The sequence below is a fragment of the Centrocercus urophasianus genome, unplaced genomic scaffold, assembly GCF_019232065.1.
Source record: "Centrocercus urophasianus isolate 14NV4802_14NV808 unplaced genomic scaffold, USGS_Curo_1.0 seq_29, whole genome shotgun sequence".
Taxonomy (NCBI): Eukaryota; Metazoa; Chordata; class Aves; order Galliformes; family Phasianidae; genus Centrocercus; species Centrocercus urophasianus.
Window position 1 is genome coordinate 405937 of NW_024884855.1, and position 16504 is coordinate 422440.

The following is a 16504-nucleotide window of genomic DNA, read 5'->3' on the forward strand; positions in this document are numbered from 1 at the left end:
AATATGGGTACCAAGCATCCCAATATGGGTACCAGCATCCCAGCATGTGTACCAGCATTCCAGCATGGGTACCAGCATCCCAGTACATGTACCAGCATCCCAATATGGGTACCAGCATCCCAGCATGTGTACCAGCATCCCAATATGGGTACCAGCATCCCAGTGTGGGTATCAGCATTGCAGCATGGATACCAGCATCCTGGTGCTGGTACAGGTACAGGTATGTGCATCCCAGTACAGGTTGTGCATCCCAGTGTGAGAGTGTCCATCCCAGCATGTTACCAGCATCCCAGTATGGCTACGTACATTTTTCTACAGGAATTTGCACCCTGGTATTGAAACCTGCATCTCAGTACAGGTATGTGCATCCTGGTTTGTGCATCCCAGCACTAGAACGAACGTCCTGGTATGAGCATGTGAATTCCAGTATCAGGATCTGTAGCATTGTCCAGGAACCTGCATCCAGGTGCAAGTATCTGCATCCCAGTATGGATTCCAGCATCCCAGCGCTGGGTAGATGCTGCATCTGGCCCAGCTGCCTGCCAGATGATCCATCTCCATACCCTCCCACCCTGGGGACCCTGCTCTGCCCTGAAAGGATCCCTTGTATCTGCCCCCATCCAGCCCCTGAGCACAGGCAGCAGCTCCCCGGGACCACATCCCATGGGAGAGATGCTCTGTGGGGTTTAGCCATCCCTGGGGCCGCTGTAAGACCCTGGAGAGGTACAGGGAAAATCCCTTTCCTGCACTGAGACCGCGTTCCTGGTATCCAGAGCCTGTGATGGAGCCTGCAGAGACAGAAATGGGCGAGGGAAAAGCTGCCACTGGGAAACGGGAGCAGGAAGGGAGGTGGCACAGTGCTGAGTGCTGGAAAGCAGGGCCAGGGCCTCATCCAGAAACCAGGCTTCTGTTTGCACCCCAAATCCCCATAATTTTCCCCAGATGGGTGGACAGCCCTCAGGACTCCTCCCTGCTGTGGGGACCCCAACCAGAGCAAGGACAGCACAGAGACACGGGCTGTGAACGGAAGGTGAGTAAAAATTTATTTCATTGTAGAGAACAAAACTAAAACAGCACAGCTGTGCCAGGCCTGGAGCAATGCAGGGCGCAGGGACATCCCTGTGCTCCAGGGCTCTGCCCCACAGACACACTCCAGGCAGGCAGCAGGACAGAACAGGGATGAAAAGCCCAAGGACACGGCCCTGTGGGTGGGTAGCAGTGGAGAACCCCAGGCTGGCAAAAGCAGCTCCGGACAGAGCCAGCGTTAGGGACAGTGCCACTGCTGGGATGGGGACAGCATGGCAGGATGCTACCCACAAATGGTGGCTTCTCCAACTCCTCGCTGGCCCCAGGCCACAGTACAAGTTGAAATAGACAAAGGGACACAGAAGCAGCGGGCTGTCCCTCAGTGCTGCCCCGAGCTGCCTGTAAATAAGCCTACCCTGAGTGCAGCCTAAGAGCTAGTGTCACTTATTTCACTAGAAACCCCCTGGCACAGCAGAAATGGGTTGGGAGCCCGGGGCAGTAGAGTGTGGAGCTCCCAGGGACAGCACAGGCTGGTATCATTCTTTGAGATGCTGAGAACAGGAGCAGCCCCAAACTCATGCTGGCTGAAATGCCAACTGGCTGGAGGTGGGCATGGAGGGAAAACAGCTTCCAGTTGTACCAGGAGGTGCGATGCTCAGAGCCTCCTGCTCTGGTAGGGACCCGCAGAGGGAACGGCAGGACAAGGACCACATGATGGCACTGCCAGGCAAGGGCATCCTCAGCCCATGTAGTGCTCTCTGGCACTGGGAATACTGGTTGTGGAGGAGAGGGAAGGGACGCACGAGCAGGTAGGAGAGGAGGGCAGATGGGCCAAAATCCAGATGGGGTGGTATTGGGAAACAGGGACTCAGGATGGGAGTGTGCCTTATGGGGCCGAAGCTGCCCAGCACTGCTGCAGCAGGCAGAAATCCTGACAGCCTCAGTGCTGGCACTGCTGGAGGCCCTCACAGCTCCAGGAGCATCACCCTGCAGAAGGGATGTGCCCAGCCCATGGACAGATAAACGCTCGTGTTTGAACATAAAAACAAACGTTAAAAAATCATTAACAGAATAAAAGAAGGGAGTGATCCCTTTGGCTTCCAGGGAGGAGCCCCCCAGCTGCCACACAGGCAAGGTGCCTGGGGACCAGTGGGGCGAGGCTGGCTGGTGCTAAGGATCGATCCTGCTGGTGCTGGGAACTCTGGCTTCTCTGATCCTGCAATTGAGGCTGGGGGAGGAGGATTTCCCACCAGGGAGCAGCGGGCCCTCATGGGGCATGGTTCAGGACAGGGAGCTGGTGGCACAGGAAGGACGGGGCGCAGAGCAGCTCTCACTTGTTCTTGGCCAGCACGCGGTACAGCGTGAAGCCCACCAGGGCAGTGACTGCAGCCCCCAGGGCCACCCGGAGCCAGAAGGACGCAGCTCCCAGCTCCACAGCATTCAGGTGGCTGCAAGGGAAGAGAGAAAAGATGGGTGAGTGATGTGAAAGGAGACAGGTGTCCAAACGAGCCTGACAGCTCTCAGGATGGCACAGCTCAGCTCCAGGGAACAAACCCCATCCAAAGGTGCTGGTGCAGCACTGAGCACCGCGAGGCTCCCGGCCCCGCACACCGAGCGCCCGCCACGCGGCATCACCATCAAACCCGACGATGGCTGGTGGAAGGGAGGCAGCCTTCACCCTCCCACAGCCCTGAAATAGCACACCAACATCTAAATAATTAGTACCAGCAAGGAGGTACTCATCTTCCTTTCTAGGTCAGGCTGCTTTTACAGCTCCAAGTGCAGAGAGCCCCAGAAGCGGGTGCAGCAATGCTGGCACAGGGGTGAGAAAATCAGCAGCAGCCACGGTACTGAGCTGGGGACAGGGAGGGAAGGGCCCTGTGCCCTCTGATCGTGCACACTCCCTTCCTAAACACGTGCTGCCCTGCATCACTGAGCTCCTCGACGAGGAGAAAAGACGTATCCATTATTCATTCTCCACTAAATGGGGAGGAGAAGAGCCAATCCCCGGCCCTCCGTTACGCTGTTATTTATTTATACCAAATACCCTAAGATATATAAAGAATATTTAAATTTTAATACTGCAGAGAAAAAAAAAAGAAAAAAAAAAAAAAAGAGCGTTGGCTCTAAAAATAAAGTTGTTTATTGAAAAAGCTAAAGGGAAAACCACTCACTGGTAATCCCATCCTGTCCTCCAACGCACCCACGTGCTCTCCTGGAAAGGGCAGAGCCCCCACCGTGCTGCCCAGCCCCCTTCAGGAGCAGCTCCTTCCCAAAGCATCCTGAGGTCCTGCTCCTCTGATCTCTTTGCTGCTGCTGATCAGGAGAAAACAGCCACCTCCTCCTCCCTGCAGGCGCTGGCACACTAGGCTGGCTACTCACCTTTCAGCACTTTTTTATCTCAGCCTTCAAAAAACAAAGATCCTGCCATCAGAGCTTATCCAATAAATCTGCCAGAGGGCTGCATGAGGCAGAAGACACTTGAGTCCCTTCGCCCTCTCATATCGGGGGAAAAAAGCGGCCCTTTTGTTCCCATTAATCACATAAGCAGATGATACCAAGAGCTCGGGAGAAACCACATGGAATGCAGGGTGGGGAAACTGCAGCTTCCTGCCCTCAGCTCCCAGCCAACAGCCCCCTGCGTGGCACGGATACTAACGGGAATGTGGCAGCAGTGGCCAGCTTGGTGTAGACAGCAGTGCTGGGCGGGCCCTGGCTGTGGCAGGAGAAGAGGAATGGTGGTGGGAGGCAGTGCTTGTAGCAGAACTCAGCTGGGGACAGCCCGGGCTGCTGGCTTGCTTCTGGCAGGTCTGCCTTGGAGGCCACAAAAACGCAGGGGATCTGGCTGTCCATGTAGTGTTGCTGCAGGCAGAGGAAGAAGGCAAAGGGTGAATAACTGGCCACTGCCCTATGGATCTCCAGGGAGGGAATCACAAGGGCTCCCCAGCCAAGAGGGGACCAAGGCAGGAGGGCTGGGCAGGCAGCAGCGCTTCCTGGAGGCGTGGGCAGGGCAAGGCTGCTCCTGCACCCTCCTGGGAAATGCAGGGCTGCCACTCAAAAGGCCGATGCCTCCCAGGGTGCCTGCACTCACCTTATAAATACTGGCACAGTAACTGAAGGATTTGGGGTCACTCAGGTCATAGATCAAGCAGGCAACGTCGCAGGCTGCGTCCGACGCCTTTGTGAACTGCATCTCAGCACTGACCTCGTGCAGCTGGAGCAGGAAAGGAAGGGACAGGGGGCACAGCACTGCCGTGAGGAGATGGAGCCGAGTCTCACATCGACACACAGATGATGCAGTGTAACACAGCCATGGGCACAGCACAGCACAGGGGTGCTATGATGGTGTGATACGGGTGGACACAGCCCAGCCCTGCTGCCTGCGGCTGCGGCCAGGCAGACGTAGCAGCAATGCCCCCCTCTCCCACACTTACTATGAGGTACTTTTCCTGGCCGTTGACCTGCACGGTATTGATCGTGTAGAGAGATGGCTCTCCTGGGTCCTCCCTCTGGACCTGCCATGGATGAAAACACCGTCTCAGACAGCAGGGAGAGTGCTTAGGGGAGGGAGAACACTTCACGCTGCTCTGATCCCTGCGGTCTAACAGCCACTGCCCTTGAAAGCCAGCCAGAGTCTGCCACGAGACAAGGGCCGTTAGCAATGAGCAGGGAAAAACCAGCATCACCTTGGTCAGATCAGGAAAGAAACAGCCTCTCAGAATCCTTGGGACAAGCAGAGGGAGGGGACCCACAGCCTTACGCAAATTAAAGGGGCAAGAGCCACAGCGTAGAGGGGTGGTACAAAGCCCTGCGCTGGGACGCCGGCCCTGGCCAGGGCAGGAAGGTGCTGGCACACAGCAGATTGCTCAGCAGCCTCACGCTCTGCCTCCTGCTCCACCAGAGAGGGGAGCAGCCACTCACCACGAGGCTCCTGCCGAGGAAGGCCTGCAGGAAGGCAGACTTGCCTGCGCCCCTGGCTCCCAGCACCTTGCATAGGAAGACGTTTCTCTGGGTCTGGCCTTTCTCCAAGTCAATCCTCTTCTCCCTGGTCACTGGCAAAAGTAAGGGCAGGTGAGTGCGAGGAGGAACACCAAACTTCAGGAGGTGAGAGCACTGCTGTACCTGTGAGGGCCTGAGTCTGGGAGTCCTGCTCCGACAGGATGGGGTAGCCCAGGTAGCCGAGGCACTCCAGGCAGTGCTGCACATCCAGGTAGGCTACGAGGCTGGAGAGACAGAGAGCATTGGGAAGCTGGTCAGGGGGATGCTGACAAGGTCAGCAAGCACTACGTGACAGGATTAACAACGTGGGAGAGGGACTGAGCTTACGTCCACTGGCAGAGAAATCCATGCAGGGAAAGCAGGCCTTTATCAGTGGTGCATACCGTGTTGTAGAGCTCAGGGCCCCAGGGCATGCAGGGGAAGACACTGAAGAAGTTCTGCAGCTCTGCAGGACAGAGGGCTCCATCCTGGTCCTGCCAAAACAAGTGGGAGTCAGCAGCTGAGGAAGGACACAGGCTACATGCACACAGCAGCTCTCTACAGTCACATCAAGTGCTGTCAGGGACCCCTCTCTAGGGGTTCTGGCACACTGAAGCCAACTCATTTCCTGCTGCAGAATGACACAGGGATCCTTTCAATAGCAGACATCAATTGCAAGCGAGGCCACAGCTGCGTGACTGCACAAAGAGCCTGAACCCCAGGGACACTCATCACTGTACAACTAACAGGCACTGCCAGAGGGGATTCTGTTCTGTGACTAAAACTGGAGCCACCACCAGCTCTGCCACTGGGAAGGACCTGTTCACATGCACCCTGCAGCCCTGAGTTGCTGGTCCTGCCATGCTGCAGGCCTGTGCTGCAGGGAAAGCAGCCTGAGGTCTGCAAGCAGTCGGTGAGCCCTCCAAACAACCACACGCCAACATAGCAGCTTCAGGGTAGGCATGCCACAGGGCCACACCACAGAGGATCTGCTGGCATCTGGGCACACAGAGACATGTTTCGACTCAGTGCTGCAGCTCCCATGGGGCCACCATACCCCAGATGCATACCAACATGTAAATAATTAGATCAGATGCATGCACATCCAAGACAGGCCCTTCCCTCGCTCTCCAAAGAGCCAGAGCACGGCACAAATTAGTTGCTTTCATTCCCTCTCTGCAGCCCAGCACCCCTTCCACGGGGCTGCCAGCTGCGTGGACACTTCTGCTTAGTTTGTGGTTGCAGACCAGCAGCTCTGATCACTTTCCCTATCACCCTGTGCGCCACAGACGGTCACACTGCACGGCTGACACCAGCTCAGATCCCAAAGGCCCACACTTTACCACCTGCTCTTTGGTCAAGGGGGGTGACCCCAGTCCCACGGCCCCGATGTGCAGCCACAGTGAGGTACCTGCAGCTCACTGCCACCACCCAAGCCTCAGCAAGAAGCTACACGGCGCCCTGCACACCTTGTCATGCTTCTCGAAGAGCCGCTGCAGGAACTGGTAGCCCAGGTGGTTGAGCTCCGTGGAGCAGCCAGGAGGCAGGCGGAACCTGCCAGGAGAGACCCAAGTGAGCAGCTCCAGCACCTCCTCGCTCCCTGAACGAAGGGCAGTGTGTCAGCAGGTCCTCTGCAAAGCCACGTCTCAGCCAGAGCACAGGGCTCCACAGTCCCTCCCTGCCCGTGGCCAGTGGCTGTCCCTAGGCCTGGCTGTTCCCTGGCTTTAGGGAGAAGGTGCTGAGCGTGTGGAGCAGGCTCCCCTCAATACATCTGCACCACCTCCCAGATTGGGAGCTTTGCTTAGCCTCACACTCAGGGCTGCAGAAGGGCACAGCTCTAGACACGGTGCTTTCCATCAGCATGGGCCCTGCTGTCTTCCACCACTGCCTGCTCTCTGGGGAGAAGATGAGGCAGCTCACAGCCAAAGCCTTTCATTACTGCCAGATCACCACCTCCAGGGTGGCAGGGAGCAGAGAAGAGACAGCAGCTATAGAATCAGCCAGGAAGGCTATGCTGACTGCTCACGGCTCCTGACAGCTCGGCTCAGGCAGAGACCAGAACAGCCTTCAAAAGTCCCTTGTTGATGTCAAGGCAAGTCAGGGACAAGCCTTCATCGCTCTGTTCTTTGCCCACCTACGTCACAGCCAACAGCACAGTTAACAACTTCAAGGCCTTCACATTATTGCCAACCCCCTGTTCCCAGCTCGTGACCATAGGGAAAGGTGAGGAGCGTGAACACAGCCGTAAGCTCAGGGTGCAGATTCAACCTCAGCCGAGCAATGCAGAAGTCAGGGTACTGAGTTGTACACCACGGGGTTGTCACACCCTGCCAGCCCCACTCCACGCCAGGATACGCACTGTGGGTACAGGTAATCATCTGTCAGCTCCAGCTCGTCATCGTAGCCAAAGCGGCGAAGGATAGTCCATGTGGTCTCATGGCGGCCCCTCTGGATGAAGAGCGTGTTGAGGAAGAGGAAGCCTGTGGGGGAGAGATCAAGCAGCTCAGACAACAGGGGCCAGACTGGGATTCAGCCTCAGGGATCTTTGTCTCAGGAGTACGCGTTCACCGGAAAAACCACGCTTGGACAGAAAGCTTCACATAGCCATAGCAGGCTCAAGTTTGCTTCATTAGGCCTGGATCGAGATCCAGGAGGCTCAGCCTGGTGACAGGGCCCCTCTGCAAGATGCTGAAGGAGGTGGATCCATCCACTCCTTGCAGTGAAGGAGCAGACAGTCCCCGTGCTGTTACCATTTAACGTCAGGCCGTTGTCCTGCACTCCGTCCGTGGTGTTCTTCCACACAACCATCTTCACATCCTCCAAGGCCTGGGGAGCCAGAGGGTTTCCAAAGCAGGACTTCTACCTCCCAAGAGACAGGAGGTCATTGTGAGCCAGCACATGGACAGCAGAAACCCTCTGTCTCACCAGCATCCAAGAAGGACCGGGAGATACTGCAGCTCCACACCAACCCTACCTGAAAGTAGTTGAGTTCATCATCGCTGAGGATCTGGTTATTATCTTGGTCTGAGAGGTTGAAAATCCGGGTCAGCGCTCGTGAACACGCAGGTCTCAGCTGCAAGGGACCAACCATAGTAACAAAACCAGGGCACTGCATTCGGTGTGGCTCTTTCCTCTGCCTCCTAAACCCCAAAGCCCTTCCTGCAATGGGAGCGTGGCTCAGGTAGGCCAGCACCACAGCCATGCTGAAGCTGGAGGTCAGAAGCATGACGGCCCACAGGGAAGGTTTCCCTTGGACTCCTCCCACCACACAGTCTGGAGCACGAGGGCTCCTGCAGATATCTCTGGTCAGTGTACTCTCATCTGGCTGCACTTAACAGGGAGAACTCTTTCCTCCTCTGTTGGCTCCCCCCAGGGGTAACTGCTTTCCCCTTCTTGCTACTTTGGCACAAATTCTCCACATCCTTCCCAGGGGTAAAAGGCACAGCACCAGTCTGGAACTCTGTGACCCCACAGGTGTGATGGGCAGAGACACCTCCAGGAGCAGTGAGCAGATTCCTACCTGCTTCTCTTCCGGGTCATAGAGGGGTGCAGTGGGATGCAGCACAGCTTTCTGGGCGTAGTAAAAGAGCTCAGAGATGTTCTTGAGGTTCTTGGCAGAGCACTGTGGGTTCAAAGGAAGACACAATGCTATGAGTGGGCAACGGGCTTGTGACAGTGGGGAGGAGGTTGACAGGAGCTCTCCAAGCCATGAAATAATGCATGAAAGCACAGAGCAATCTCTGTCCAGCATCAGGAAGAAAACAAAGTGGAATCCTCCTGCACACACTCAGGCTCTGCTGTGCCTCAGAGCCTACATGGGCTGTGTGCAGTTCCAGCACTGTTTACAGCTAGACAGGGCAGACACCAAAACCCACTCTATGTGTGGAAAGCAAAGCACAGAAAGCATAAAGCACAGGCCCTTGAGGCTCAGGCTGAGGTCATTCTGCAGAGCAACACTAGTGGGGCAGATCCCCCAAAACATGAAGGCTCCCCTGGCCAAGAGTCACGTGCTCCTACCCCTCACAGAGGCTTTTCATAAACACTCAGGTCCCTCACCTCCACACAGGTCTCAATCTCCGAGAACTGGTTCATGATGGGCAGGATGACTTCCATGGAGCTCCCCATCTGCAGGTCAGACTTGTTTCCAACTAAAATAATGGGGATCCTGGGGGAGAAAGATGGTGGGTCAGAGAGCACGAGTGGGGCCACCCCTCCACCAGCCTCAGCTGGGCTCCAGCTGCACACGTTGCTGCACAGCCGCCCAGGGAGCCTCCCTGCCTTCCTCTGCAAGGTCCAGAACAGCTTTCCTGCTTCCTACAGCTGGGAGCATCCATCTGGAGAAACAGACTGCCTGATCCTGCTTACGCTTTCACCCAGCAGCAATATGTTCAGGAGCTTTTAATCCAACGCAGCAGCCTTCTGTCTAAGCGACCCACATGCAGCCTATGGCTTCTGTGCTGCCATCCTCCCTTAGCAGCCTCCCTCTTCTTGCCTTGCCAGTGAGACATGAAGGTGGGGGGAGGGGGAAAGCCTTCTCCTGTGACCCTCTGACTCAGCTAGACCCACAAGGGAGAAAAGCCCCCACATTCTTCTGCTGCAAGTGGTCTAACCACTGGTTGCACAGCTGGCTCAATCTGAGCAACCTCCACAGGCAACAAAGGCAGTGAGGGCCCTGCAATCTCCCAGTTCTGCCCGCAGTACCTGGCACCCTTTTCAGCTCCCCCGTTCACCATGGGGATCCATTTTGCGCGAATCTGCAAGGCAAGCACAGAGAAGGACCTGTGAGAGCAGACTGGGGAGGGAGAGGCAGCTCCCAGTGCACACAGCGTGGCTGTCAGCAGGGCCCTGCAGCCATCTGCTCCCCAGCATTCCCCCGCACCAGCAGGCAGAGCAAACCCAGGGATGCTGTATGCCAGCAGAAAGATGTGACAGGCCTGTTGCCTCCAGCACAGACGGACAATTGCCAGCGTGGGAGCAAGCCCAGGCTGTGTTCAGCCTGTCTCTGCTTGCAGGAGTCCCAAACCCCAAAAGCTCTGGAGGGCTGGGGGCATTTCAAGGCTCCCAAAGGGGACACGTTACCTTCTCAATCGTGGCTTCCTTGGTGACATCATACACCACACAGACCACATTGGCCTGCAAGAGAGAAGCAGAAAAGGAGTGAGAAAAAGTCCTGGTGCTCTCACAATGGCAGGGAAGCCTTCCAAGCTCAGGCAGCTCCAGCCCCAAATGCTGCCACTGCGCATGCACTAACACCCAGCAGCTGTGGTTTAGAATGCATGAGCAGTACCCACAAAAACACAACGCACATGCTGCCTGCAGGCTTGCTGGGAACTGGACAACATCAGCTATAACCTCAGCTGTTTTGTGCCAGCATGCAGAATCTCCCTTCTCAGCTCTTGGCACAGCATAGATGTTTTCCTTCCCCACATCGGCAGAAAGCACATGGCAGCTCCCACCCCTGCTCCTCCCTGCATGTAAAGCCTCCATAGAAGAGGAAGGGCACACGTGTGGCCATGCCAGCCACACAACAGCCATACCAAACCAGGCAGGGTGGTGGCAGCACACAGAGCTGCTCAGCCCAAGCCTAAAGGCAGGGCAAAGGCAGAGGAGCCCTTTGACCACAACGCCTCGCTGCTGCCCAACCCCAGCTCTGCAGTGGGATGCCGGGAGCACAGCCTCACTTCTCTCTGCTTCAGGCCTCATCCCACAGCCACCAGCACAGCCATCACCACGCCATGCTCTCCCAAGTGATGCTCTTGGGGTGCCAGCCCTGTGCCAGGCAGCCAGGGTCCCCTTCTCCATTTGGTTGTGCATGGGAACCACTCCTTCCCCTCCCTGCACTTGACCCCTCAACTCCCCCACTTCCACACACACAGTTTGGCAGCTGCTGACCTCCCCCTCCCAGCCCTGCACAGACAGCACTGACACTGACGATTTCTTTCAAGCAGACAGAAGGGATCACTGGCCCTTTCAGGGGAGAGTTTAGTGCTAATCCCAGGGATGCACAAGGGTTTAGGCAGGATTTTCTGGAGCTGTTTTAAGCATCTCAGGACATTCCTCCTGTCTGGGCAGAGGGAGCAGGAGCCCAGTGCCCATGGCCCACCTCCTCAGCTGTTAGATGCCAAGGTGGAACAATGCAGAAGTTTTGCTGTGAGATGCACAGGGGGGGAGAGGGCTTTGTTACATACTATCAAGACACCCTCCTCTTGAAGGAGCCAAAATTAATCCCAAAGTGAAGGAAAGCAGCAGGGCCAGTTGGATGGATTCTTTCTCCTCCCTGGCCAATATGCCCCAGGGCTCCATCTCCCAAAACACCACCTCTGTGTCACTGCTTTATCAGACAGCCACAGGGACCTCAAGCAGGGAGCAGAGGGTCTCATCAACAACTGCTGCTCCCCTCCACCTCCTGGGAACATCCCAGGACTGGAAGCACACCACGTGCTCAGCAGCCTCCTCTACCTACTGGTCAGGAGGGAGCTGCCCCCCTCTGCTCACCTTCTGGTGGCTCTCCAGAAGGCGAGGACAAGCCCTGTAACAGCTTACAACACAGAGAAGGATTAAACAAAGTGCTAAACAAACTGCTAGCGTTAATCCGCAGATAACCAACTGCCTGCACATCTCTGGGTGGTTAATGGAAAGAGAGAGCAGTCACATGTCATGGGCAGGCTCATGGCAGTGCAGCCTTCTGCCCTGCGATGCCCCATCCAGCCCCGCTCACCTTAGCAATCTCCTCTTGTAGCTCATCCTCAGTCTGCTCTGTCTCTGGAAAGGGAGAAGAACTGTCACCACCCACTGTCAATGGCTGCTGCAGTACGGGCAGCACCCTTCCTGCTTGCTGCAGGTATGCAAGGAGAAGAGAGGCCAGCAGGGAACAAGACAGTCTCACCTGAGTAGTCTACAATGTGAGTGGGGACCTTCTCAGGTGTGACATCAGCCGGGATCGTGATCTCTTCTGCACGAGGTGGCACCTACAAAGCAGGCACTCTGTTCTGCTGCATGAAGCAGCCAGTCAGACCAAGCAATGGTGAGGATGGGAGATGAGGCACTCATCAATGTAGCTCATGCCCAGGAAGGGTGACTCCTGCCCGCAGATTGCTTCCCTGCCTGCTGAGAGCTGCAGCAGGCTGATGTGTGCTATTGCCTGCTCCTCACACAATGAAATCTGATGGCCTCTCAGCCCTGAGCACTGCCTGGAGACACAGCCCTGTGTCCCGTCATGAAAGCAGCACTTAAAAAAAAAATCAGAGCTGCCACCCCCACACTAAGCCCTCAAGTGCTCCCCTAGCTCCAGCCTGACCTCCTGGCAGCTGGAGACAGGCTAAGCTGATTGCCTGGGCTTTGCTGTGAAACACAGAAAGGTGCTGGAAACCAGTTGCTCCCCTGCAAGCTTATGCTTCCCAGTGAGCACTATCTGCCTGCAGGCAGGCTGCTGGTGGAGCAGTACAGTGCCCCTTCTTCATCCAAGCTGGGATGGGACGGCAAGCCACACAGCCAGAGGCCCAGAGGGGCACGTGTAGGCAGGCTGGAGACCACAGTGACAGCCCTGCTCAGAGTGCCAGGCCCTGCTCCAGCCACGCAGGAAGGCAGGCGTGGCCCGGCCCCTTCCATGGGCTCTGTTGCGGTACTGCGATGAGGCTGCAAAGCCCCCGAGGGAGCAGCAGGGAACGAGGCCCCAGAGGAACAGCACTCAAACGGAGACGCCGCATGGGTGGGGGCACGGAGAAAGCACCGCTCCGCCTCCAAACGCCTGGGGCCGCAGCCGGACACAGCGGTGCCAGCGCCGCCCTGCAGCTCCGCGCTCACCTCCTCGGGGAACTCCTCTCCCACCAGAGCCATGATCAGGGACGTCTTCCCCACCTGGGCTAGGAAAGAAAGGGGAAACATTGGCGCCGCACGGAGCCGCACACACCCGGCCTCAGCGGCCGTTCCCGGCCCGACGCCGCAGGGCCCAAGGGAGGCCCACACCGCGGCGAGAAACCGCTGCCACCGGCCTCAGCACCGCGGGGACCGCAGCGGCCCGGCCTCTCCTCCCCCCCCGGCACCGCTGTCCGCCCTTACCCTCCCCCAGCAGCAGGATCCGCACGTCCCGCTTCATGGCGGCACCGCCGCCGCTCCCGGGGTCGCCGCCGCCGCCAGTGCCGCTTCCGGTGGCAACCAGCCAGTGGTGGGGGATAGAGCGGCGCTACCAGCACAGCGCCCCCCGCCGGTCGGAGGTATTACCCTCGCGTTTCGTCTTTTTTTATTACCCCCCATAAAAATAGAGCAACAAATCGCGTCATAAATAAACAGCACAGCACAGCACAGCAGTCCCGGAGCGTCCCACGACCCGCCGCAGGGCCTGCGGCCTAGCTGGGGGGCTGAGCCGGGGCCTGGCGTACAGCCGCAGCCCGGCCCGCAACGAGGCCACCCCGCCTCAGGCGCCCAGCAGCTCCCAGACGAGAACCGCGCTGTGCGAGGCCGTCAGCAAGCGGCGGCCGGCGGGAGCGAAGCGACAGAGGTGGACGGCGTCGTCGTGAGCGGCGTAGTCCTGGGGGAGGCCGGCAGGGCAGCGCTGCAGCCGGAGGAGCCGCTCTGTGGGGAGACACGCTGGGGTCAGAGCCTGAGGGTGGGGGGTGGTTCATTTGGAGAAGGCTCAAGAGATATTACTGCTCCTCTACAGCTCCTGAAAGGAAGCCAGCAGCCCCCTCCAGAAAAGGAGCTGGGGGTCCTGATGGCTGAAAAGCCGAACGTGAGGCAGCAGTGTGTGATGACAGCTGGGAAAGCAAACGGGATCGTGGGCTGCATCAGCAGAGGGGTGGGCAGCAGGGACAGGGAGGTGAGCGTCCCTCTCTGCTCTGCTCTTGTGAGGCCCCGTCTGCAGCACTGCGTCCAGGGCTGGAGCCCCCAGGCCAAGCAAGACGGGGAGCTGTTGGAGAGGGTGCAGGGGAGCCACAGAGATGATCAGGGGCTGCAGCACCTCCACTGCAAAGACAGGCTGAGGGAGCTGGGCTTGTTCAGCATGGAGCAAAGAAGGCTGGGGGTGACCTCATTGCAGCCTGCAGTACCTAAAGGGAGCCTACAGACAGGAGGGGAGTCAGCTCCTGAAAAGGGTGGATAACAGCAGGACAAGGGGAAATGGTTTGAAGTTGAAAGAGGCAGGACTGAGGTTGGATGTCAGGGGAAGTTCTTTGCTGTGAGAGTGGTGAGGTGCTGGAACAGCTGCCCAGAGAGGCTGTGGATGCCCCGTCCATCCCTGGAGGTGTTCAAGGCCAGGTTGGATGGGGCCCTGGGCAGCCTGGGCTGGTATGAAATGGGGAGGCTGGTGGCCCTGCATGTGGCAGGGAGGTTTGGAGATTCGTGATCCTTGAGGTCTTTTCCAACCCAGGCCATTCTGAATGTTAGGAAACATTTCTGCTCAGAAAGAGCAATGCTACAGTGGCACTGCTGCTCAGTGATGGAGGTGTTCCAGAACCCTGGGGATGTGGCACTGAGGGAAGTGGGCAGTTGGAGTAGATGATCTGAGTGTTCTTTTCCAACCTTACCACTTCTATGTTTTTTCCCTGCCTGACACACTCTACCCTGCCCTGGAGCAGGGCAGATACTTCCCTCCCAGGGCTGTTGTTCCTGGGATGACACACCTGGGGGGACGAGCAGAGCCCACAGCACTGGCTGGTACTCACCGCTGAAGCCGACAGCCATGAAGCGTGCTGCAGGAGACAGGCTCAGGGACGTGGCAAAGTATGGCAGGGAGATCTTCTCAACGACCTGTGCTCCAGCAAGAGAAGCACAGCAACATCTCAGAACTGAGCAGGCAGCAAAACAGCTGCCTAAGTGACACCTTCAGGAGGGTAAAGGGCTCCTCCTCCGTGGGGAGGCTGACAGATGCACAACCTCTCTCCAGGCTCAAAAACCTGCCAAAGGCACCCCCCTTCAAGAGGTGACATGACAATTTAGAGACTGTTAGCGCTCCCAAAAGCAAACACCTTCCCCTCCAGAAGCAGCATCAGTGACTGGCAGCCTGCCCAGGGGCCTGGGGCCAGAGCTGGAGTTTCTGAGTGAAAAGCTGCCACACTGCCCAGCTGCTTGCTGAACCAATTTCAAAACCTAAAGCTTGTATTACTTGCAGCTCCTATTAGCAGGAGTGGATACTGCAGTGGGAGCTGTCATTTGGGTCAAGAGGGGGTCCAGCTCTCCCCCTGCAGAAAGAGGGGCTCATCTGCAAGCCCCTGCCTTATGTTGCAGGCCCTTCGAGGGAGATGGGGAGCACTGCCTCCCCCCCATCTCGTTCAACAAAGCCATGCAATAGAGCACATGCTGCCTGGGCACGATGCACAGGGAGGGTACAAATACCTGTTTCTTGCGCAGGCTGTAAAACAGGGCTTCCTTCTGCATCCCAAAGCCAACATAGACCAAAGTTCCATGCTCCCAAGGGCAGAACGCAGCCAGGCTGGGTGGCAGGCTGCCATGACCCTGGCAGGGGAAACCAAAAGGAACCAAACTGAGGCTAGCTTTTCCAGCCCAACACAACACGGCAGGGAGCAAAGGAGAGCACGGAGCAGTTACCAGCCATTGGGCTGTAGGTGTACAAGCACCAGAAAATTCATATGATACAAAAAGGCTGTTTTCTCCCTCTCTCATTGCCATCTCAGCCCTGCTCACTGCAAAGAAACAAGGAGCAAACACACACTGCCATGGAAACCTGAAGCTCGTTGTTTACTGTCATGGAAGCAGGACACACGAGAGTCCAACAGGCAGAATTTCCACCATGACATTATTCCTGCGTGGGCTTGAAGGTTGGGCTGGATTAATGGATTAGTTTCAACACAAAGCAAATAGAGCCCAAAAGATACATCGTTAGTATGGGATGCAAGATCAGTCCTTCCCAAATTCACCATGGGGAGACCTGGAACAGCCTGCAGTGTGCGTGGGCCTGGGGGCAGCAGGTGAGGATCAGAAAAGCCCACCTTCCTCTTGCATGCCAATGTCAGGTACACAAGGGGCCAATATCCTGTCCCATACAGAACCCCTCCGTTTTCTAGCAACATCATTCTGCTCAGATCCCTGACTTTGACTGGTCTGCAGCCAGCTCTGCAAAGTAACGGAGACTCAGGGCTGGAGCAGGAGTATTTGGCTCTGTTCACAGTCACTGGGCTCCTGGTTCAGGATATTCAGCTCATTGGCAGTGTCAATCAGCAGGATGCTCATCGTTAGGTCTCTCATCTGCACACTGCCTGTGCTGGCTCCTGGCTGTGCTCAGTTTCACACAGCACAGGAGTATCAGCTGTGTGAACGCAGTTTTTTCTCTTCTTGCTCATACAATCAGTGCTTCCCAGTGGTTAAGGAGCACCATAAGCAGCTCACACTGCCTGTCAACACCTCAAAGGTGCACGAGTAAGATATCCCACGAGCAGCAGAACCCATGAAAATCACCTTGCTAAGCGGACTCACTGTTTGCACCCATCCTTCTCAAAGCCTCGAGGCATCCCTCCCCTCCTGGGTGACTGAAACAACACATGTAAAC

General features: G+C 57.0%; 2 protein-coding genes across 6 annotated transcripts in view; both read right to left on the reverse strand.

The window, feature by feature from the left end:
- Positions 1-2058: 2058 nt before the first annotated feature.
- On the reverse strand, positions 2059-13148 carry RHOT2 (ras homolog family member T2). Of its 2 annotated transcripts, none has more exons than XM_042828259.1 (19): positions 13063-13148; positions 12808-12866; positions 11891-11972; positions 11723-11766; positions 10084-10137; positions 9706-9758; positions 9061-9169; positions 8525-8626; positions 7979-8077; positions 7755-7863; positions 7364-7484; positions 6474-6558; positions 5353-5498; positions 5149-5249; positions 4948-5078; positions 4461-4541; positions 4118-4240; positions 3686-3888; positions 2059-2474 (listed from the first exon to the last, which is right to left on the reverse strand). In XM_042828259.1, exons 1-19 carry the CDS (start codon positions 13097-13099, stop codon positions 2357-2359), a joined length of 1857 nt encoding a protein of 618 aa, XP_042684193.1. In that variant the 5' UTR covers positions 13100-13148; the 3' UTR covers positions 2059-2356. The 2 variants fall into 2 exon arrangements, with proteins under 2 accessions (XP_042684193.1, XP_042684194.1); XM_042828260.1 differs by lacking the exon at positions 2059-2474 and adding an exon at positions 3145-3432.
- Positions 13149-13417: 269 nt separating this feature from the next.
- WDR90 (WD repeat domain 90) overlaps positions 13418-16504 on the reverse strand; it is a 29102-nt gene continuing 26015 nt past the window's right edge. For 3 of the 4 annotated variants that reach the window (XM_042828254.1, XM_042828255.1, XM_042828253.1), the window contains 3 exons: positions 15334-15453; positions 14664-14748; positions 13418-13575 (listed from right to left, as the gene is read on the reverse strand). In XM_042828254.1, coding sequence (XP_042684188.1) covers positions 13418-13575; positions 14664-14748; positions 15334-15453 — 363 coding nt within the window. Of the gene's footprint in view, positions 13576-14663; positions 14749-15333; positions 15454-15828; positions 16485-16504 lie in introns of those variants that run through there. The other variant, XM_042828256.1, reaches the window with a different exon arrangement.

Bases quoted from the DNA above. Each gene is read 5' to 3' on its own strand.
- RHOT2 (XM_042828259.1), bottom strand. From the start codon at position 13,099: ATGAAGCGGGACGTGCGGATCCTGCTGCTGGGGGAGG. The intron at 9,759-10,083 runs GTAACGTGTCCC...CTTGCCTTGCAG, and splicing joins AGGAAGCCACGATTGAGAAG to ATTCGCGCAAAATGGATCCC. The intron at 5,499-6,473 runs GTGTGCAGGGCG...TTGTTTTGGCAG, and splicing joins TCTTCGAGAAGCATGACAAG to GACCAGGATGGAGCCCTCTG.